Here is a 23,908-nt window from a genome sequence, read left to right on the forward strand (position 1 = left end):
TGCAGGAAGATGTTCACAAAACATACTGCCAAATTGCATTTATTCAATATACAACTTTATTTGAACAATACATTTGTTTTTTCTCAGTTTGAAGGACCTTCATATATTTTTATCAGTGTTTATGTACATTGTTTTTATCGTTATGGAATACATCACTCAGTATTTTGCATTTTCTGCAAATATTTCAGGCTTTAAAACTTTTTATTACAATTAAAATGTGTATGTGGAAAGTAAATCAACATGTCAAAACTTAAGAGGATTTCCTGCTTTGTATTAACAGTAAAAGAAAAAAAAATCTAAATATCATAATTAATTCAAACACCACATACAAAAAAAAAAAAAAGAAGAAATAAAAATCTAGAATAACCAACAAACCAAAAGGAAAGTTGAAACACTCAGACAGGATTGGTTTTGTATTGGTAGATTGTTTTTTTGTAGATTGGTAGATTCTGAAAAACACACTTTTAGGAGACTGAAGTGTCTCGTTATACAACAAACTGAGAAGATTTGTGAACATTATATCACAGATGTGAAAAAGAATACTTGTCTGGGACTGTTTTGGGGGGCGGGGGGTCACTTTTCTACATCATTTAAAAGAAACGGGGGAGAGATGGGGCACTCTGGACATAATTCGCAGTGTATTGAGATGATGAGTTGTAAATTACTACCCATTCAGTAACAAGCTAACCGGGAGGGAAACTTTTACAGTATAACCGTCACTGGTAGCAGTAATAATGTGACGCTCTGGTTGGGCTGTGTTTCATATTCTAACACCAGACAGATGATTTGCTGAATCCCAGATTTGTTTGTTTTTTAACACAGCTTGGTCTGTAGATTCCCCCCAAAAAAGTGTTGAAATTCATTTTCTTGTGTGATGCTTATTCTTCTCCCTTTTTCTTCCTCTTCTTCTTCATTATCCAAACACCTTTCTTTATTTAGCCGTTCACATGACGGAGCACTTCTCCTCTGCTTTGCTCTTCAGCTCGGTGACGGTGGCCGAGGCCTTCTCCTTCAGCTGGTCCATGTCCATGTTCTGCAAGTTTCCAATCTGGCCCATGAGGGAGTCCTTGCCCTCCTCCTCCGTGGCGTCCTCGTCCACCATCTTGAGCAGCTCCTCCGGGACGTCCACGTCGTCCCCGGCCATCTCGATCATGTTCTCATCCTGCTCGCTCTGCAAGATGATAACATCGAGCAGAAAAGACGGTCAGAGCACAGAGACACAGGTGTTAAAATTAAGTATGATTATTTATGCTGAGGACAAAGAAGTCTTGTTTTCTCCACCTATACAGTAGTAGTTCTTCTTAGTTATGTACTTGTGGCCCCAAACAACGAGACATAATCCAGTTAATAATAATTTCCTCTCTGTATTATCAAAATATGTTTGTTCATTTCAAAATCTTAAACTGAAGCATCTGCTTCCTCTGGTATAGTATTGTATAGTAAATGGTTTTATATATATGTGTGTGTATATGTAATAATGTAATGTGTTAAAAAAAAACACAGCAAAGTCTTTCTAGGTACCAGACATGAGGGAGGGGCATTTTTTGTTTTCCTTGATTTGAACAAAGACTGAATATTCATGGAATTGAATTATTATTTGCAGAGGTAAACAACTTAAAGGTTGACTTAAAGGCTTTTTTACAGGATTAACATGCTGTTTGCCTACACAGTTTCCAAAACATACAGTATGTCTTCCCATTGCTACACTACACTCTGCCAAACACTGAATGTATTGACCTCAGTTTACCAGAGGACATATCACCAAGGTGAACTATGGATAAAACAACAAACAACAAAAAAAGACTAACTTGTTAACTGCTTTTTGATTAATTACATTTTCCTCCTTTGATTTCACCAATTGTAACATATTTGAAGCTTAACAGTCGTTGGGTTTGAAGTCATATTTTAAGCAAACAATGAGACAAACAAGGAAAGACACAAACAGATGAACTCTACGATCCGTCTTAATCCAAACCTAAGTATTGCTCTCGAGGATTTTCTGCTGTTTTTGTGAAGCGGGGATGAGTCTCCTTTGGACTTTACCATCCGCACCTCCTGACTTATTGCATCATAGAAACGCTAAAATTAAAGCCATTCCAACAAACTCAATTTAATCACTTAGTATCTGGAATAGTCATGCAATAGGCACCGTACTGTGACTACTTTGAACTTCAATCTGTGGGATTATCTCAGACCTGCCTTAGCCTTTCCTCTCAGAATCCCAATGATCGTCTAAAGATATCTTCTATAGCGTTGCACGAGACCTTTAATTCCATTAGACTAACAGCACCGACATCCTTCTAGCTCTATTAAAAGTGATAATTGTTGTTGTTTTTTTTTCAAAACTCACACTTGATAGCATGCACTTATGTTCTCAACTACCTGTCCATTAAAAGAAAAGAATAAACAGAATAGGATTTCTTTAGGTGCCTTGAAAAATCCATTTAAAATGTATATTTCAGTTCTCATAAAGACACATTGGCCATTGTCATTTGTTTTTCCCTTTTTTTTTCAAGCTGGCATGGAATGTAAACATCATTTGAGGAAAAATAATTAGATTTATATGTATAGGCTCATGCCATTGTCCTCATGTTACATGTGTGGTTTCAATTTAAAAGAAACAGTGAAAAGAAATGCACCCATTGTTTAAAATACATGACTGAACAATAGACTGTCTGTTGTATTAGATTATAAGAAATGCCAGCAGCAGCCAAGGTCATCACAGTCACATCACAATTAAAATCATGGTATAAGAAAACCTGTATTAGAAAGTGATTTTTGCTCTTTAGCCATTAAAAACTGTTCATCACAAGCAAGGTTTCACCACTAGATTGATTTGTTGGATTAGAAAACCCACTGCTGATATTTATCTTTAAATAACTTTAAATAAAATCCCAACATACCTTTTGTGCTCCTTCCATTACAGCAAATTTTTCTTTAAGAGTCCTTTTAAATGGCGGAAACTGCTCAGTTTACATCCACTAAAGTAGATGCGGTCCCCTCTTAATGCCAGCTCACACTACCTTGGTGCTCCCTAATGAGCCTGGGACACCTGCTCAGCGGTATTTGGCTTTGTAAGACTCAAGGTGCAATATGGGACACACAGGCTAACGTTCCCAGGAACCCGGTTTGAACGTCTTTCTCTCTAATCTACTGGCATAGTTTCCACCTCCTGTTGTCCAAGCTGCAGCTGCCAAGTGCTGCTGTTAGATAAAGACTAAACATGAAGCAGACATTTGTTGCTCTACCTGCACAGGCACAACACTTAGCTCAGTCATCAAATCCCACTTTTTGTGCCAGGCACTGGAGAAAAACCTTCTAAGAAGGACTGACAATAATAATTACTATTCCTTATTAAAACACAGAGAAAAGAGTATATCATCTGATGGGGGAAAAAATAAGAAATCCTCACTACTACAGGAACTTTGGAAGGAAGTTTGAAGAAATTCTGCAGCTTATTAAAATATATTGAATGTATTTTAAACATATATTCTAATATATTGGAAATATTTGAGTTAGAGTGAACCACAATGCTGCTGTGCTCCTATCTAGAAGATTAATGTTCAGTATTAAAATACATTTAAAATGTCTTAAGTGTTTACCTTTGGCAGCCTGTATTTATCTCTGAGGCACACCCTGAGTGTTGCCCTCTCTGCCTTCTTGTGTAAGAAATCTGCATCTCTCTCCATCCTGAAAGAGACACACAAGAAATATTATTAGTATAGTAAATGGTCTCAAGAACATCCCAGACAGACTAGCTTAAAATAGAAATATTATACAGATACAGCAGGGGAAAACTGCAAAAGAAAAGGAGCTAGGTAGAGTTTTTTGACCTTGGCCTTGAGGTCCTGTTTGGCATCGCTGTGTTGAGGGCTCAAGAGCAGCGTAGTGAATTTTTCAGTATTAGGATGTTTTTATGTTGTTTAAAAAAAAAAAGCAATGTTTCATTCTGTTTTGCTTTCTTTATCCAACCTGGTACATGAATAAACACTGGACCAATCAGATGAAGTTTAGCTACGCATAACATCCTCCATATCAGTTAAAAATCAAGTTCACCTGAATAAAATTAAAGCAGGAAACAATGTTTACTGAAAAAGCATATTTTAACTAAAGGATTTCAATATGATCAATCTTAGTTAAAAGAAAAAATGGTTTTGTTTCTATTGGTGTATCTCCATTGGCTTTTAATTTATGTTGGGTTCAGCCATTGACTATTATTAATAAAACTGGTGTAAACATCCAAAAATCTATTTTGAATATCTATGCAGAGGCTGAAGTCTAGTAAGCATCTTGTGATATGTGAATTCAGGAGATTCCTATGTAAACAGTTTCAAATATTTGAATAAATCTTTCTTTATTCAATTCTTTAGAAGCATCTGGTGAACTGTTTGCTTTTATTTCGATTTTCCGCAGGGTTAATTTGCTTTAGCTTTGCAAAAGTATTCCTGAGACATTTAATGAATAATGTACTGTAGGCCCATGTCCCTAAATCTACAGGCCATAGTAAGTTTAATTTCAGATACACCAGCATAAATGAACCTGTCTTATATTAATATAGAATACACACCGAGGCTGTAGTCTGTGTCAGAAAACACAGTTTCAACATGTTCCTTGATATTTTAAGTATCAGAAAGTCATTTTTTCATCTCCGAATTATGCCTCCAGGTTATTAAAGTCTCTGTAATGTCATCACTGTTTTGCACTTTGTGAGATCCTGCGTGTTTGTGTTTTGTTTTTTTTAAGGTGAGACTCACGTTCTTTCCCTCAGCCAATTAAAGATGGGTATTATTAGGCCAGACTGTGTCAAGCAGATTTGAAATCAAGCCAAGATGCTGCAACTTGAACTGTAGTGAAACAACAATATGGTGCACTGGTGTTTCTTCCTGTTATAACGCTGCTTTTAGCCATCCAGGTTATACAGATGCAGATTTTTAATATTAGCTTACAGCTTTTCATTTTCTGTCCATTTCCATTAATTGTTTGTGTGGATGTGGAGTTATTGCCATAAATCTGAAATCATCACTTGAAATCTACAATTATGGAGAATGTTGTCAGTCTAAAATTAATGAATTAATTCTCCAAACATGGGAGTGGAGAGGCTGGATAAATCTTGTTATGTAATTCAGGCTGACTGGATCTGTTTGGTGCTGCAAAATCTGCTCTGTGTAGCAAATTCCAACAGATTTGACAACTTTTAACACAAAATGCTGTTTTTAATTTTTTGTTATTTTTCACAATTTTTCTTCAAAATGGGATTCAGGACAGATTCATGCAAAAATGACTTTTGATAATGATTTGCTGGTATGACTATTAGAACTTGATTTAAAAAATATTCAAGACAAATTGATGCATTGATTGACAGCAACATGGAGGTGGACAAACTACCTGCTGCTCATATTATTGTAGAGTTTTAAGTCTATTAAAACAGATTCATAGATATTCCATTAAAGATCAAATAAGACTGATATTAAAATGCTTTTTCAGAACACCTGTGCATACGATGTAAGAGAAAACTGTCCATTGATGTGGATCTTATAACAATAGCAAATGGTGGTCTCAATAAAATAAACAAATAAATATAATCGTGCAGGTTTGTGATTGTTTTCCTTCTCTGCACCACCACAGATCCTCCTTATCCATGGGATTTTTTTTACCATTTCAGTTCAAATGCTGCAGAATATACCACCTTAAAGTCCATGTTTAGAGCTCTGAATAAAACTGCCATTTCACAATTGCTGATTGGGTCCTTCAAAATGTTACAACTGTTGTTGCAGCAGAAACAGATGACAGATTATAGAAGATTATTGATCCGACTGCAGAACTGCAAGGTCCAACATAACTCAATGGATTATTTTGTCATAAACTCAATAAAAAGAGGACGAGATCCTCTATGGTGGAGGGTCTGCTGTGACCTTCAGCAACAGATGCATCTCTCAGAAAAACAACTTGCACATTGTTTGCTCATGAAAACAGTAAATACATGGGCTTTTATGTATAGTCACGTCAGATGTGAAAACATATAGTTAAGGGTGGTTGTAAAAGTGAAAGATTGTGTTGAAATAACAGCGTTTCAAGGTCAGATTGTCATATTGTCATCCATGGGCCAATGTCATCAATTCAAAATGGAGCACTCTCCGTGTTGCTACTTACTTCTCCTCCACCAATTGTTTTTGGTACTCTTCATACTCCTCGCGTGTCATCCCTGCTGCTTTGGCTGGATCTGAGGGGGTGGCCTCCTCTTCTTTGTCACCTCCACCACCAAGCCCCATTCCTGACAGGGGGTTTCCAATCATGCTCTTGATCAAGAAAGCCATCTTGAGTTATGTGACTGTTTACTCTGCGAGGACAAAAAATATTTTTACTAAATAAAAACGATGCCGCCGCCTTTATGGTGCTGTTCCGTTTGGCTTCCTATAGCTGTCAAATCCAGTGCTAGCTCTCTAGTTAACCTGCTGCTTGTCTATGGAGCCAAGGACACACTGACGACAAGCAACAGACACATACACGCACAATTACACACATACACACACACACACACACAACGTTTTGCCTCGGCCATAATCTGGATTTAATCCTCCCTGCTCCACTATGCTAAGAGGCAGATGGCCTGTTTCCTATCTATTTTTAAATCATACAGTGGATGTGGATGTTTTTTTTTCTCCCTTTATTAATTTTGACACTTTGTGCGTTCTTTGCCAAAACTAGGTGCAGACTCATAATAAAAATGGGTTTTGGAGATGAGTTTCCTCAGTTTGTGACCACACATATCCTGCGTCCGCCCACTGGTTGCTTAATCATATTAGTAAAGTACGGGCCAGCCTGTGTTCAGCTTATACTGCTGAGACCAAGCAGAGTGGAGAGAGGAGCGGGATTACAGTCTTGTTTATCCTCACTGGGGCCATCCTTCATGCCGTGCTATTGTTCAGAGGGAGGATGATTGACAGGAGGGTGGAGGGATATAGGGAGGGGGATATAGGCTCTCATTTCACTTCACAGTGTTACTCCATCATATCTGCAAGCAAGCAAAGAAGGACTTGTAGATTACCCCCAATATTCCTGAGCACTCAAACCTTTCAGAAATCCTCACCTGCACGCACATAGGTCTTTCAATATCTATTATATTACACTGTCTTTTTTTTGTATTTTGTATCATGCATGTATATATTATCTCCATTTTACTGTATTTTATCCTGACTTAATGTATGCATGAGTTTGTGGTATATATGTACACATAGACATATGGAGGGATGTGTATTCATGTTCTGTTTTTTTTTTGTGCACCACAGGGAGGTAGCCTGAGCTTAAGCATGTCATGGCGCTGGAATTAAATGCTTCTAATGCATATACGACAATAAATTTGAATCTTGTAAATGCATGTTGTTTTTTTTACTCTTTAACATCACTTACTAACTGCAATACTCTTTCCATCAACTCTTAGGGGTTTGACAGAGTACACAGAAGAATAAAATGTATAGATGACCTTACATGGTTATTTTTATTCTAAGGTTGTTCTTTGCCTTTATTTTTTAGTTCTGTTGATAGTACAGCAAACTATCAACAGGAAATATGTGGACAGTGAAAGATGACATGCAACAAAGGTCCCCACATTCAAACCTGTTACATTGCAGTTACGTGGCATGCATGGTAGACCACTACGCAGCTCTGACACTCCAAGGTATATTATCTTTTTCCTTCTGTCAGCCTTGACAGTGTTATAACAGAGTGATAAAAAAAAATACCTGCTCCACTTGCGTCACACTGGCAGCAGGATTGATAGATGAATTTAATGTGTTCAAGAGATTCAAGGACGCTCAGATCTCCATCATGCACCATTTGCTCTATGAACTTAGGCTACATAGACATATTCATGTAAAAGAATCTGTATTACATGCTATAGGAGGTAATATCTATTTAAGTTATTTATCTGTCTCATTCACTTAAGGGAAGATGTGCAGTAAACTGCTCCAATGTCTAAATAATCCTGGATAAACTTTCAGGTTTCCTTTAGCTGGAAATGTAATCCAGTACTTTTGGTATTTCCACAACTCAGCAGCCCCCAGTTCAGGCATCTGTTGTTTTTTCATTGTCTTTTTCCTGTATAGATACAATAGATGCGGGAGGGACACGAACAGGTGAAGAGCTTTTTTGTGATTTTACAACAAGGTAAATACTGCAGACTAAACCACACCAGGTTTAGGACACCTTTAGGTGGGTGTATTCATTAAAAGTGCCCAGGTGGTAAAACTTTATTTAAAGATCCATATTTAGAATTAATAAGCAGTATATTATCAATTAATGAATGGTTTAGCACACATGATAACACTTTATAGTAGTTTAAAGTAGATATAAGGGTACTTTTAAGTATTCATTAATATATTTGTTAGTAAGTTTCACTCTTCTTATGAAGCATACATAACTGAGTATAAGCAGTTAATCAATGCTTGACAACATACTTGTAATAGTATAAAATCAATTTTCTTTTTGAGTATTGAAGATATTTATAAACACTTTCAAACCTGCCAGTGAATCCTCTGCACATGTATCATCAGTTAATAAATGCTTTATAACACACTGTGAGATGTGTTCATGTGTGTAATCAGACAGTTATGTTATAAAGAGTTATAAAGCCTTTACTAACTGGTTATACAACAGTTATGGGGGCTTCATAATAGGAGAGTTGACAAAATACACAAATAAACACTTAAAGATGTATGAAGTAAAATAATCTGACTTAAAAAAGTCATTATATTTGCTTACAACTACATTATAGTGTGTTATAACCTATTCACGTATTCATATACTGCTTATAAATATTATGTTCATGTAATTGTAAAATCTTGGGGTTAAAGTCAGCAGCAGATTGTTATATTCTCTCTTTTTTCCACTTAACTGTGTAGTAAATACAGGAATTCTGTATTATGACTTTTATGTCAACAATTGATCTGACAGGGATATCCTGTATTAACATCACTTGCAGTTCTTCTTCGGTGGTGCAATTTGTCTTTTGTGTGAATTTGAAAACATTAACATGTACAACTACAAATCTCTATACTGTAGCCGCTAACTGGAATAAACTGTAATCATGAGAAGTGAATAGAAGACACATATTTAAAAGGTGGATGCATGTTGTGTGGAGTGTGTCTGACATGTAAAGTAACGAGCAAAACCACAGAGTCATTCATGTTTTTGGTTTATGTAAATTGCTCAGAGGATATGTCAGATTCTGACAAGTCTGACTCGATCAAAACGGAAGCCGAGATCTGCTCTCTGAGTTCTCATCACCAATAGTTCAGCATTATTTTATACAAAATTGCACATTTCAAAACACAGGTTGTTTTTTTTTTGTTGACAGTTTGATGGAATTGGACTGCGGCAGATTTCAGCTTTTGAAAACAAAATCCAAGGATCTGACCAACCAAAAATACTGTAAGGAACATGTTACATCATGTTGGAAATCCAGGACGATGTGTCTCACACAAGCATTCATACACAACTTTTACTGATCAAATTAAAAAAAATCTGCAATTAATTAAAACAAACTTCTTCAACGTAACCTAATTTTTTTTCAAGGTACAATAACTTACAATCTGAAAAATAATCAAACCAAAAAAAAAAAAAAAAAAAAAATTACCAAAATAGACATTCCCTCATTTACACATTTTCATTTCATCAATTCGCTTCATCAAAAGAACTTCTTTGCTGCTGCTTCTTGTTGGCTTCTACACAGGAGAAAAGAAGAAGAGACACAGAGAGTTAAGAGAGTTGTTTAAATTCACCATCACATGCAAAGCCAAATAAAAATGACGATGTCTTACTTGTACATGATGTAGCAGAAGAACACGACTGACTGGACGACAATGAAGACTGCAAAATGGACAGTGGATATGCAGGAAGGCATGGGAGGCACCTCGGGGCATTTCATCACCTTCTCAGCGGGGTTCTGCATGTGAAAGCGCACAGTACAGATGTCAGTATAATGCAATAACATTTTTATTTCCAAATATTGTTGTTTGATCTAATTAATAAACCACTATGATGGTGCAGTCAGACTAAAATTCACTTCCCATTCATGTATGTGTGGAACTGGGTGAGACACATTTGCTTCAAGTCGCAAATTGACCGGCCTCCTTCTAGTTCTACCTGAACTTTGACTCGCAAATTCGCAAGGCTCTCCAATGTACAGCCCGTTTGAAAGAGGAGAGGGTTGACATCTCGTACTGGAAATATTGTTTGTTTCTATTCTTATTTTAGAACTGCATGGCAAAATAATCCAAGAGGCAGAGAAGAAGAGATGCTGGTTGACAGTAGTGAGTAATAAGGAGAGTGTGAGAGGATAATGACAGTAAAATGTTTAATAAAACGCTGTATAATTTACAACTTTGTGGACTGTTTGCTAGCACACTAGCCATGCTAACCCCCTCTGCTCTGCCAGAAGAAGTAGCAAGTAAAGATTTCAATCTGACTGCAGCTTCAGTGAAAGTGTGAACTCTAATCAGGGCTTAAGCATGATCCATACCGGAGCACTACGCTGGACCAGGTGCTCCACGTCCCTTTTGACTGTGTGCAGATGTTCCTTGATGTCATTGAAGTGCTGGATGGTCTCGTATGTTCCCATACCCACTGCATTACCCTGGTGCTGGGCTGAGCCGATCTGTTTCAGTGACTCATAGAAGGAGTTTCTGCAGAGACAAAGATGCACTTAGTGACAGTTTACATGCAAAAGACCCTGCAGAAGCGTTGTACCATAAACATCAATACTGAAACTGGCCTCCCAAGGGACTGGAATGAAAAATAATCTTTAGTGCAACAGTCTTTTAATACCAAATATCTCAGCAATATGGTCAAAATGTTTACTTTTCACAATCCGATCCAGCTGTTAAATGAATTCATGTTGGGAAAATATGATGTGCAGTAAATTTGCTGTGTGGTATCATTTATTTACAGTGATACAAATTGTCCAAAATTAATCTTTTAATCCCTATTCACAAGAGGCTCCATATTCTCAAAGTTTGAAAAACAGAAAATTACCATCTGATAAAAGAGGTCATGATTGCTAAATTAATCCTTTATAAAAAACATGTTCTTACACAGATTACTAGCACAGTGGGTTAAGAGACAGACAGCAGAGGGACACTGCAGGATCTGGAGGATGCGAACCAAAATAGTCTAGCTATGATTCTAAAGAGAGACTGAAAATGTTGATTGAAAAATAAAAAAGCATATGAAAACTGGAATACAGTTGGTTGCTGTAAATGTATTATACTGTTTCTTTGAGAGTCAAGAGGCATTTTCTGTTTCTAAATTGAGAAAAGGGAGATTCTTTTTCATTTAAATGTGTTTCGGAGGAAGTTAAGGCTCAGACTGGAGACAGTCCAATCAGCTGAAGAGAGAGGCCGGCTTTTTCTGGCTCTGGGTTTATGTGTGGAAGTTCTCTCAGTAGTTTCGCACCAATACTGTTTAGTTTAGTTATTTAAGAAGGTTATTGTCCGAAAGGTTATTGGGAAAACTGTCCTTGGTTTTGTCCGTCCATCCATACAGGACGACCTTATAAACATTGTACTGTATCATTACATTTTCTGGGGGCTTGTAAAATTCAGTGTGTGGACGACTTATGAATAAATACTGTATCTAAACCAGTTCTTGCAGATATTTTGTGGTGGTCTCTGAGGTGGTTTCACAAACTAACATCAACAGATCCATTTGACTGCATTTCATTTTCTTGGAAATGAATAAGAATAGGGAGCAGAGCAATACAAGGCCAAGCACAGGGGGTGGTGTGATGCGTGGGAAACACATTGTGTAGACTTTCTGGTTGTCTGTGTTTGAAGAATAGCAGCTGCTATTAGAGAACTAATGATGATCCAATTTAATAGGCACTATCACCTGTTCGATACTGGATTTCTGAGGCCGTTTTTTTTTTAATATAACAAACATTTTTTAATAAGGATCCTTTAAAGGCACTTCACTGATTTAACACATTAAACCTGTTACTAGGTCTTGAGGAGCACTACTGTATACATGAAAAAAGTTGTACTAAGCATTTCGTGGCTCCAGAGGGAGCTGCGCAAAATCTGATAAATTGCCTCAAATGATTTTACTTCAGTCAATGTTTGTTGGCGCAAAAGTTTGAAAATGAAAAAAAATCTGGGGGTTGTGGAGTTAGAAAGAAAAATGGGGTTAATAGACCTCTGTAGCCTGCTCCTCATCTCTGCTTGTGGCTAGCGGCTTGAGGCTACATTAGCCACTGCTAGCATAACACAGGATTTGACAAGGAGGAAGAAAACATGGAATAAAAAAAAGACATTATCTCTGCTACTGCTGCATTGATTTTGATCCATTTTTTTTTAATGTCCCCCGTGAGTCTGACACTGTTTTAGCAGTGTAGTGCTAAATTGGAGGCGTACTCTTAAATAACTGTGACCAAGATATGTACCGAGTTGGACATTTTGCCTCTGATAAATTAACTTGCCAGAGCTTTCTAGTGGACAAATTCTGTAAAGCAGACCCACTGCCTCAAACAGATTCGGACATTCCTGTTTTATAATTGCTTATTACTTATTGGCCAACACATACTGTACACCAATGCCAATATATCTGCAATAAGCTAATATCAGCTATATGTAAATATCTGCCTGTCTAGCTCTAATACACGGTATATAATGTGTGTTTCTACACTGTAGTGAGATCTACTTACGTACCTCCCTACAGTATCTTTTACTGTTCAGACAAGAGCATCAACTGCAACTTCAACACACATTAATGTTGAAGCATTATCAGTAATGCAACACCTAATACAAATACTGTATATTATATTTTTGTCCAATTTCTGTACATGTGCTGTTGATTTAACATAATAAAAGTGTAACCTTATAGGATTTATCTAAATTAATAGGTCACTTAATGAGGCTTTTAGGGGTAGTAGTCATTTTCCAATATCTGCGATTAGAGCACTGAAATTCTATTAGGGTTAAGGGGTTAAGGGTTATTGAGAGTCTATTATTACAAAAGAAACCAGTGTCCACCCTTTCATACTAAAACTGGGCAGTGTAAGGAGTCAGAAGCATTTTGAGCCATTCATACTGGTTCATCCTGGGCCACTGTGTCCGTCTGGAATTACTGATATCAGAGTAAAAAAATCCATACATGAAAATAACAATCCTTAATGTTAAGGTCATGGCTCACCAGCTATTGAATGTAAAAGCTTTGTCTGACTCTAAGTCTTTACTTTCAATTTCATGTGCAAATTCTCAGAAGAGAATGAAAGACATTTAAGACTGGATCATATTTCTCAACAAAATGCAATTTCTTAAAGTTGATTACTTACAGGGAGGAAGCAATAAGTTTCCCTTATCATCTTAAACACATCTAAGATGATTATAAAGAAAAAAAAAAGTGACTTGACAAATGAAAGGAATTCCAACAGCGTAAGTAGGAAGGTCCTGAGGGGGGGAGGGGGGGTTGTGACAAGAAATCAATTGGAGGGAAACCATGTTTTGGTCTGTGTATGACAGATGTATTTAAAGACTACTAATCTGATAAGGACAAAATGGTGCTAAGATGTGGCCTTTTCTTGCTTGGCCACATGGCTGAGGTCTCAAAGGATGGTCAGGGATGACATATAAACAAAATCTAATTTGTTTCACAGAGAGGAGGAAAAAAAAAAAAAAAATCTCCCTTGAGAAAGTAAGTGAGCATTTATTAAACCCTACATCTAATCTTCATCTACTACAAGTGACCCATTTATGAGCAGAAAGCCCTCCTTGGACATTTGGAGAGTCTGAGAAGAGATGAAGTCCTGTATCATAAACTCTGTGTTTAAAAGACGGGTCGGGATAAACTGAGTACTTAATCTACAAAGTCATACAGATCAGTCGCTCACATTAGCACATTAGAGGGAGCGGCGGCAGCCTTTTGCCAGGGTCTGAACTGATTCACTGTGTCAATCAGCTTACTCCTGTGTACTACCTTATCTTAAAACTGCCACTCTGATAATGTGCTTTCTTAAAACTCTGTCTCTCTCTCTCTGCCATCTATACAATATCATGCACTTATAGGAGGCATTCGGGTGGAATATGAGACATTAACGAGTGAGAGTCTAAAAGTAGGTTCATGTGAGTTATGGGTCAATAAAGAAAATCATGTATGCAAAATCATTTGAGGATGAATGTCCTGTTGGATTTAGGGCATATAAACAGCTTGGTTCTTTTATGATACATGAGACTAAGAGATTAATGTTACATAAAATAAAATCTTTAATATCTTGTGATTCTGATTAATTTTTTTATGCAGATGGTGTGTTAAAATTAAGACACACAATCAAACTGCTGTGACAGAACAAATATGCCGCTATAGAATAAATGTACACAATTTCTTTGTTTACGCGGTTGACTTCACTTAAGTAAATTAAGTACGAAAGATTTTTACAGCGGAGTCAAACACACAAGTGTGAAAGGTTAACAAAGCTAGACATAAGCAGACTTGTAAGATATTTCATTACTTAATTATTTGAGAAATTGAGAAAAATGGTGATTAAAATCCTCTCACTAATCTACGAGAAGGATTTGAAGACGACTTTTTTTTTTTCCCCAAATCTGTTGCGTGCTCACAATGACTAAGCCCACAAGCACCTTAAGCAAGCAACACAAAAGCACAAATATGTTATTGACAGTGGATGACACAATACAAGCTCTAAACATCAAAAATTACATTCTACACCTAATCAGGCTTACTTACTGTAAGTACCAAAATCAAACAGTCATTTGAGTCTTTGCCATGCAAGGCACACCATCAGAAAATCTCTTAAGCTGTATTATCTGAGAAATTGGTCCAGCCTGTCATCTGAATGTAAGGAAACTGTTTTTTTTGTAGTTTGAGACATTTTAAAGTTAAAGGAGATTACAGCTGGATATTACTATACTATACCCATCAGAAGTAATAAAAAAACTTGTAAAGCACTGACTTTAAAAAACTGACTATTACTCACTTTCCTTTCAACCCTCTCTCATGCATCAGGAGGTGAATTATCCAACTCCTGAAATGTCACAAACTAGTACAATGGTTTACAGCTGAGTTCAAGGTAGTGTGATGATCATCCCTATTTAGTGGTGTGTGTCTGTGACTGACTGACTGACGTGTGGAGGAGGCCGTTACTGCAGCTGGATTATCGGGCTGGCAGACACCTGTGATGTTGCAGCCACTGTATCCTGAGATTAAATATGATTTGAGGGATTTAAGCACCAGGATTTCCCTTGTTTTTCTGGAGTATCACGGATCTCTCTTTATGTTTGTTGGGGAAAAAAAACAGCAAGTTTTTAGGGAATGACTGAACGTAAACAACAACTTACCTCAACTCGTTCAGGTTTCTGAGAACCTCCTGCTGGGTGGATAGGACGGAGCTCAACTGCTGACTGGACGTATCCAGCTAGAAGACAAATATAACATAATGGTCTGAAGGTTAAACACTCCAGTGTTGACGTTTGATAAGGCTGTCATAAAACTTTTTTATTAGTTTTGATAAACTGTCATAAAAAAAGAGTTTACTTCAGCAGCAGGTTTCCAGTGGTACCTTATGAACAGCAGTTATTTTTCTATCAATAAACTACAAATAATTACAATGTTTGTAGAAGCAAAGCAACTTATTATCATTTGGATGGTTACATTTCTGTTTCTGTGAAAAGTAAAATGAGCATTTCTAAATGACTGCGATACATAGAGCCAACATGATATGGGATTATTTATGACCCATAATTGTCTGCATCGTGTATGAATTGATTTCTTGGCAACGACATGCCCACCTGTCCTGACTCAGCGTTCGTCCCCTTCTTGGCGACCTCATCCGTGATAACAGACACGTATCGACGCTGCTCGTCCAGGATCATGGCGAGCTGCCGGTGGAGCTGTTTGATCTCCAGATGGATGCGGTTCTGGCCTTCAAACACCTGACGGATCTCCCGATCATTAACGCTCTCATACAAGTCCTCCACTGAAGAGGATACACACGTTAGTATGAAAAAATCCAAGGTTAAAACCAATCATAAAAAAAAAATCAATCGTTATTAAAATCTATGTACTTTACATGATGTACTGGAAATGTAATCATAATGTTCTGACAATTTAATTTAGTTTGTTCAGATAATGTAAAACATATTATAAAGATTAATAAAAAACAACATTATACTTTATGATTATTTTTTTCCAATATATTTTACATAATCAATCGGTCCATTTAGTTTCAGAACACTAACTTGGCTCTCCTTGGACATCTGGGTGCTCTTTCTGAAACTCCTCTTTCTTTTTGTCGAGCTCTTGCTGGAAGTTCTGAAATTCCTCCTGGTACTTGTCCTTCTCTTCTTTAGGAATCTCAGATTCAGGTGGGGGCTTCAATGGGAAAGACAAAAAAAAAAAAAAAAAACCCCTCTCTTAGCTCAATAGAGGCCGTGCTTAGGCTATATCGCGCACATGCATGAACACGCACACAGAGACACACGGCTACAAGAAAGTGAATAGTACACACAGGATTGGGAAAGTATTAGGAGTTCTAGGAAAGTGTAGTTACCGGTTGCTGGCCCGGCTCTGAGAGTCTGAACAACAAGAAAGATAGAACGTCATGGTCATCTGATGGAGAAAATAACAAACAACAGAAACAAACATATTTATTACCATTATTTACGGTCACACTTTACACTGAAGCATAGTAATGACAAGCCAGTAAGGAGGATCTTGGGGACAACAGATGATACTGAGGTAAATATAGAGACATAACCTGGTTATAATGATAATATCTGGGTAATGTTAAGATGGGAAAATATGCTGACGACAATGAGGATAAAAAAGAAGTAATGACAGTGTATTAACCTCATGATAATGAGCTCATGTCAGGGTAATGTTTCCATAATACTCATACACACAGAGGAAAAGTAATTACCAGACGAAAATACTGAGTTTCCTCTTCCCTGAACAAAATATGGAAAATGGCCTGTTTGTCTTTATTTTCTGACCTCTTACTGGAAATTAGAGTCAGTAGTTTGAGTGGAATAACTATAAACAGGGTCGTTATTGGAGTAACCCAATCAGGGACTGTGACTCGCACTAATGAAGAGGACAACAGAGAAAATACTGAAAATTTAAATACTTCAGCTCTGAGAGTAGAAACAATACCTGCTAAACCGCCAGTTGCGGCTGAAATACCAAAGAAGCCCTCAGAGGGAATGATCATGTTGTCCACCTTTGTGCAGAACTCATAGTCCTCTTTGTCTGGAGTGAAACCGTTGTTGATCATGACCTGAGGAGGAAGACAGAACCATGTTGGCGTTGAATAAAATACAGCTGACTGTCATAAAAAGTTATGTGATATTATAAGATCAGCGTCATTGGCTGAAAACTGTTAATGAGGAAGAATTTTCCTTTTGGCTCTTCATATATGCAGATGATAACATTGTTTTGTTGCTGAACATGTGAGCGTGTATTCATGTTGTCTCTTACCGTCAGTGTCTTCTTGTAGTACGTTATTTTGGCTCTGACAGGATACGGTTTGTTTCGGAAGTCTCGTAAACATGTGCCGAGTGCTTGTGTGGTGCCGTCACTGCATCAAAACAACAATTTCGAACAAAATATAACCATTACTTTCATCTGTACTGTCGGTCCCAATAGACACTGTACATGAGTGGGGGGAAAATATGATGAGAGTTTATTAAATAAGTGAATAACATTAATGCCCATGTCTGTTTTTTGTAAATACGTGTTTAGTAGTGTCGTAAACAGTGTGAATTCTAAGACAAACTGGAATGGCACTGAAAAAGTGATTTAAAGCTTTCACTGGCCCGAGGGAGATTAGGAAAGATAGAGGATTATTATTTACTTTCAAGCAAATATAATCATATTTCCTAATCTTCTTTAAGTTGTTAAAATTTGAGTTGGCGATGACGTCGGAGAGAAGCAGAAGAAATGTTTACTCACTTCTGGTGGTCATAAACAAGGTTGCCGTTGTTTCCCACTACAAGTATAGCTGGGTTATTTTTCTGGAAATTTGAAGGAGAAAACAAGAAAACACATTAATCCTTTTGTCATCTACAGCAAAGAGGTGGCTTTACTTTCAGGTAATCTTATTCAAAAATACCAATCCCATACAATACCCGAGTACAACTAACTGATACTGATAAATGTGACAAAAAATGACCTTTTAAAAGGTTAAAGTATTAATTGAATTTAAAGTATTAAATTCAATATAAATAATGAGTAAATGACTACAGTAGGTTTCTACATGAGTAAAGGATAATCTGATAACAGCCAGAACAAAGAGTTAAGATGCATATATGAGGGGGAACTACATAATCTGCTATTTTTAACACACTTCCTATATGACTACATTAGTTGATAACCAAACAGAGGCGGTCTTTGTGTTGATGTGGGCTATCTCTGTAGTAGAAGATCTTTGAACTAAACACCAAACAATAGCAGAAAGAAAGAAAGAAAGAAAGACAGAAAAATGAATATTGCTCTCTAGTCCTCTTTCAACACCATGAATCTGTATGTGTGACTCTTTAAGAAATACTATTGGTAGTCAAACATTAAGGCTCATCTTGGAAAACGCAGACTTGACACCAACCTTTCCGTCGTTGTCAAAAGAGTCAAAGAAAATTCCGACTCCGTTCCACTTGTCAGCGGCACCGTACACCGGACCGTCGAGGCCTTGAGTTGTGGTGAACCACACAGCCTGTTAGACAAAGAAAACGTTTACAAATCAATGTGTATAATTTTTTTTTTTTATTGTGTGGTGTCGCTTATGTTTCTCTCCTGACAAATAAGTTAGTCAAGTCAGCAGGGAAGCAGTGAATGAGAGTCAATATTACAGGATTATTATGAATAGGATAAACTGTTTATGTAAAGGAAATCACTCTTTATGAATGGAATTGCAGTTGTCACATCTGAGGCCTGTTTTAACTTTCGCATCTTAATATCATGAAGTTCAATTAATTAAATTTTTCTGACACGGCTTCAGACAAGCCAATAAAATGATCAACTTTACTTTGCTCACAGTAAAGCCTTTTCAACAAGCAACAAGTTACAAAAAAATATCATTTCTAGTGAAGACTAATCTATGTTTCCAGTGAAGTTTAATCAATCTACTGGACTGGTTTAAAATAGTTAACCATGTGATGCTGAAACGGCCTCTTCATTTCTGTCAGCTGGGGAAATGCTTGTCATAAAACTCTGTGGGCATATCACACGTTATGAAACAGGATATGCACCTTTCTTTAAATACGCCTCTTCAGATGTGATATGCAAATTCTGAGCTACAATCAGAGTTTAACGGTACGCCTGATTTAGTGGTTGCGGCAGGAAGACGTAGTCACAGACACTCTCTCAGCCGTTGTTACAAGTCATCTTTATTTTTCACATCAACGCGGTAAACATATCCTGAGGTTTTCGTTAATTATGAGGTTGATAATTATTGGGTGGAAGGTTGTGCATTTAAAGTAAACTGCAGGGTAGTTCAGATTAGGGCTGGATATTGTTTGAAGATTTTTAATATCAGAGGTAATATGATAGCTGTGTTTCTGTAACAACACCAAACCAAGTGTTCTTCTGAGACTTTAGTTTATATATTTATAATATTAACTTGATTTTGACCTTTTTTTTAATTAAACAAAATAAGTTTGCACAATGACTCAGTGCTGAAATCCCATAGTGCACTCACACAGGTGATTTTATTTATTTTGGCTGATTAGAGCTCATCTCAAGGCTCTGTGGGCTTGTACATACTGTACATATACTGTACATACCTATTACCTATTACTCATAAGAGTATACTGTTTTTGCAGTTAGTATACAAAAAATGAAGCCAACTACACGGCTCATACTGAACAGATTTTTTACCTTCATCCGATTTCATTCTTCTTCATATGAAATTCTAGCCAGCTGTGCACAACAAGGCGTATAACTCTGCCCTCTACATGTGCACCTTCTCCTTTGTCTGTTTCGGCTGCATGTTGAATTGTGGGACAATATTGTCCAACCACAGCACGCTCAAAATTTGACCATATTTAGTATGCATACCGTCCAGTTTGAGTACACTAAAAACCTGCTTAGAGTTTCTATGTAGTATGGATTTGGGATGCAGCAAGAGTTTTATTGGCATCTTACTCACTCTCGTTTTCTTTGTTGCACCTTTTAATGCGACTTTAATTAGTATTTTATGATTTTTATTGGTGCATAGAGACTGGTGACTTCACCTAAGTCCTATCATAGCTCTGCCATCTGTCAACCTGCAGAGGTCTGATCAGCCAGAACAATTGAAAACACTTGTGTAGGCGTGCAGGGGCATTTAAATAAAGAACTTTGCCTCAGTACAATATAAGGTTAGTATATACCCAGTCCTAGTGTAGATCAATAGTAAATAAGTGTGCCAGTTCAGTTTTGTGTCTAAGTTTAGAGCCTAAGTATGTTCCTGGTCAGGACAGATGGTTTTGGACTTTCTGGACTACTAAACTAAAGTTTATTAACAACTGTGAACAGTAGTGCATTAATAAATTGTATACTATAGGAAAGTGGGCTCTCTCACTGCCTCGTTAACCCACAACAAAGTTTCACCCCTCCTTACCAAACCGTCAGCTCCCATTCTTCCTCTTCCAGATACTCTGAAGGTCACCTCGGCCTCCCAATGTTCAAAGTTGACTCTGCCTTTTGTCCACACGGAGCCCTTCTGACTCCTGAGGGATGGCGTAATACGCACCTGGTCTGCACTGGGAATAGCATCTGGAGTGGAGAGGAGAGAGTAAACAGGATTTCAGTGGCATGTTGAATTCTGGCAAGAGGAATTTGGAAAGCTATTCGGCCTATGCAAAGTAATCATCCTCTCTTTATTCCCTATTAAAACAATAGCTCATCAAGTGCCATAACTCATTTATCACAAAGTCACACAGCTTATGAGGTGTTTCATAAGAAAATATGAATGCAAAAGTGATTCCTTCTTCCATTCGAGCCTATGTGGAAAAGCTGCCAGCTAACTTGTTGTATTCTTACTATGAACCAGCATTATCAGGGTGTGTCTATTCTCTAATCTTACCCAGTACTGATTTAGAAACCGCTGAATCTTCCTCTCAGCTTTGGTCTATGTTTATTCAGTGTTATATTAAGATTTTGTGTACACTATACTTGTAAATTAATCAACTATTAATTTTTATAATCAATTAATTATTTATTTGTGGGTCATTTTTCAAGCAAAAATGCCAAACATAACCAAGTTACAGCCACTCAAATGTGAGAATTGCTGATTTTGTTTATCTTAAGTGATAGTAAACTGAATATCTTTGTATTTTGGACTGTCTGTTGGACAAAACAAGCAGCCTGAGGTCACCTTAGCGTGCTGGTGGCCTAGGGGTTAACTGACGATGTATTTGCGTCCAGCTGTGGACTTTTCTTGTCCATGTCATCCAAAATCTTCTCTATATTGTCCTCCGTTTGATAAAGGGAGACATCTACCTATAAATAAAAATGCTACTTATGACTGCTTTACATTTTTTCAGTGAATTATTAACTGAGAAAACAATCTGCAGATGAATGATTAATGAAAATAATCCTTCCTTGCAGCTCTAGATCAATGCTGACTTAGTGGGGGAATACAGTGTAATCTCATGTAGCAGCTGGACAACTCAGTGTGTGATGCAAGAATCCAAAGGCCCATTTTGGCGAGAGGGTAGTTCAATACTTCAGTTGCATGTGTCTACACGAACTCAGGGCCTCAAACTAACTTTTTAAGCAGCCCAGTTAGCATAAATGCTAAAATCTACTGATTCCCTGGTGCAGTTTTGAATGAAGAAAGCTAAACGCTGTCACTTCTTTACATCCTGAGCAGAAAACAGACACAACACGAACAACAGCCATCAGCTGTCCCCGCTGCCACCCTCGGAGGTCGGTGTTACAGCTTTCCCCAGCAGATGAGCCGTTATCTCTGTGATGTTGACAGCTGGATACAAACTTACTTCCAGAGTGGATCCAAAAGGGGATATTGCCGTCGGTCTGAGACAGGTGCGGTCCTTTGAAGCTGTATTTGTACTCAAACCGGCGGTGTGGAGCCTCCTCTGACGTTGAGGCACCGGCTGCAATATCTGCGACGCTCCGGTGAAATATTAACGCTGTGAGGAAAGTTAATATCAACACACGAGCGGTCGCAGCCCGGCGCTGTGCTGTGGACACCGCCATGTTTCGGTATCACTGCTGACGTAGCGCTGCGTCCACGAGCATGACGGGATGCCTGTAGGGCCAACAGGGCGTTCTCTCATTGGACGATTTTTTGGTGCCTTTTTTTTCACCCCTCTTCTTCTTCTTCTTCTTTTTTTTTTTTTTTTTTTTTTTACAGCTGTGGTTATAATGAACCAATGAGGTTGACACACATGAAGGGCCCTGCGGTGCACGTTGTCGACAACACAGAACAGACAGGAAAATATAAAGACATGACTCATAATATAATGTTACACATATTAAAGGAACGGTTCACAATTTTTCAAGTCTGTCTTAAAGCAACAGTCAGATGCTAAAATTAAGTTTGAAATAGGATTTTATTGCCATAATCATTCCTCCTGTTCATATTGACCATTAGAAGATCCCTTCATAATCAGAGCCCGACCGACATATCGGTCAGACATATATCGATATATATCGTTATCGGCGTATATGTTGTCTGATATGTGCAGATACATATATATTTTTATTTTTTTAGATTATGAGCAGCATGTTATTTATATTTGATCCATTTCCTGACTTCAAGTTTAATATATATGTGTGTGTGTGTGTTCGTGTGTGTGTGTGTGTGTGTGTGTGTGTGTGTGTGTGTGTGTGTGTGTGTGTGTGTGTGTATAGTGTATATATCGATATCAGAATACAGGTATCAGCATCAGCCCCAAAAATCCAGTATCGGTCGGGCTCTATTCATAACACACTTATTTATTTATTTTATTCAATCCTATAATCCATACTATGTATTTATTTAACTCAGACTGCTGAAGCCTCATATAAGCTTCAGATAACCTTTTAAATGCAATTTTTGCACAAAATGATTTCAGCCCCCCGTCACTCACGTTAAAAGCACATTTGAAGGGGATCTTTCAATAGCCAGTATGAAGAAGAGGAATGATTACAGAGTGGAAAACCCCTTCCTGTGTCCATATGGACACGTGACTGTTGTTTTAAGACAGACTTGAAAAACTGTGAATCTATTTTTTAAGAATTACAATACAATATATTTTAAAATATACAAAATTGTATTTGTGTCCCAAATCACCAGATTCACCCAGTGTAAATGGGTACTTATAATACATCCATTTAATTTATAGGTATTTTTCGTGGAGGACAATATGACATGTCACAATAGAAAAAGAAAAGGTGTAAAAAAATAAAATTATGACATAATTGCATTTAGCTGCTACTGTTTCAGGGTACTGGTATTGTGCCTGCTGGCCCACTGTCACACTCTCATGACTTACTGGGACTCTTGAGTAACACTGATAATCTTATCAGTAACACCTGTTTTTCACCAGTTCACCTTCTTTTTCTACTGTGGCAAGTCAAAATGTTTGCTGTGAGAAGGCCTATTGCAAAACTGCAAAACCTACTGATACTGCACCACTGAAGTATAAAGCAGGTTATAGGCCTACATTGTTGCCTATCTTGTGGCCCCGGCTTATAGTGGGACCCTGTGTCAAAATCTAGTTTGATGACTTAAGTTGCCTTAAAACAACAGTCAAGTGCCCAAATAAACACTGAAAGTGGTTTTTCTTGCTATAATCATTCCTCCATCATTCCATACTGACCATTACTTCCACTGACTGTGGATTTTGGCCCCCATCACTTACATTGAAAATGCATTATGCAGGGATCTCTTAATGTGCAGTATGAACAGGAAGAATCATTA

The 23,908-nt window shown here is 37.4% G+C and overlaps 2 protein-coding genes across 2 annotated transcripts; both read right to left on the reverse strand.

Annotated features, from left to right (window-relative positions):
• Positions 1-907: 907 nt before the first annotated feature.
• cplx4a (complexin 4a) lies at positions 908-6,314 on the reverse strand. Its single transcript, XM_042395507.1, has 3 exons — positions 6,151-6,314; positions 3,603-3,690; positions 908-1,171 (listed from the first exon to the last, which is right to left on the reverse strand). The coding sequence occupies exons 1-3, from the start codon at positions 6,312-6,314 to the stop codon at positions 944-946; spliced, it is 480 nt and encodes a 159-aa protein (XP_042251441.1). The 3' UTR covers positions 908-943.
• Positions 6,315-9,173: 2,859 nt separating this feature from the next.
• Positions 9,174-22,242, reverse strand: lman1 (lectin, mannose-binding, 1). Its single transcript, XM_042396255.1, has 13 exons — positions 21,981-22,242; positions 20,600-20,754; positions 18,605-18,712; positions 17,956-18,017; positions 17,482-17,581; positions 17,158-17,281; positions 16,556-16,614; positions 16,245-16,377; positions 15,795-15,982; positions 15,345-15,421; positions 10,517-10,679; positions 9,816-9,940; positions 9,174-9,719 (listed from the first exon to the last, which is right to left on the reverse strand). Exons 1-13 carry the CDS (start codon positions 22,198-22,200, stop codon positions 9,683-9,685), a joined length of 1,551 nt encoding a protein of 516 aa, XP_042252189.1. The 5' UTR covers positions 22,201-22,242; the 3' UTR covers positions 9,174-9,682.
• Positions 22,243-23,908: the final 1,666 nt, after the last annotated feature.

This window comes from Thunnus maccoyii, chromosome 19 (assembly GCF_910596095.1).
Source record: "Thunnus maccoyii chromosome 19, fThuMac1.1, whole genome shotgun sequence".
Classification (NCBI taxonomy): domain Eukaryota; kingdom Metazoa; phylum Chordata; class Actinopteri; order Scombriformes; family Scombridae; genus Thunnus; species Thunnus maccoyii.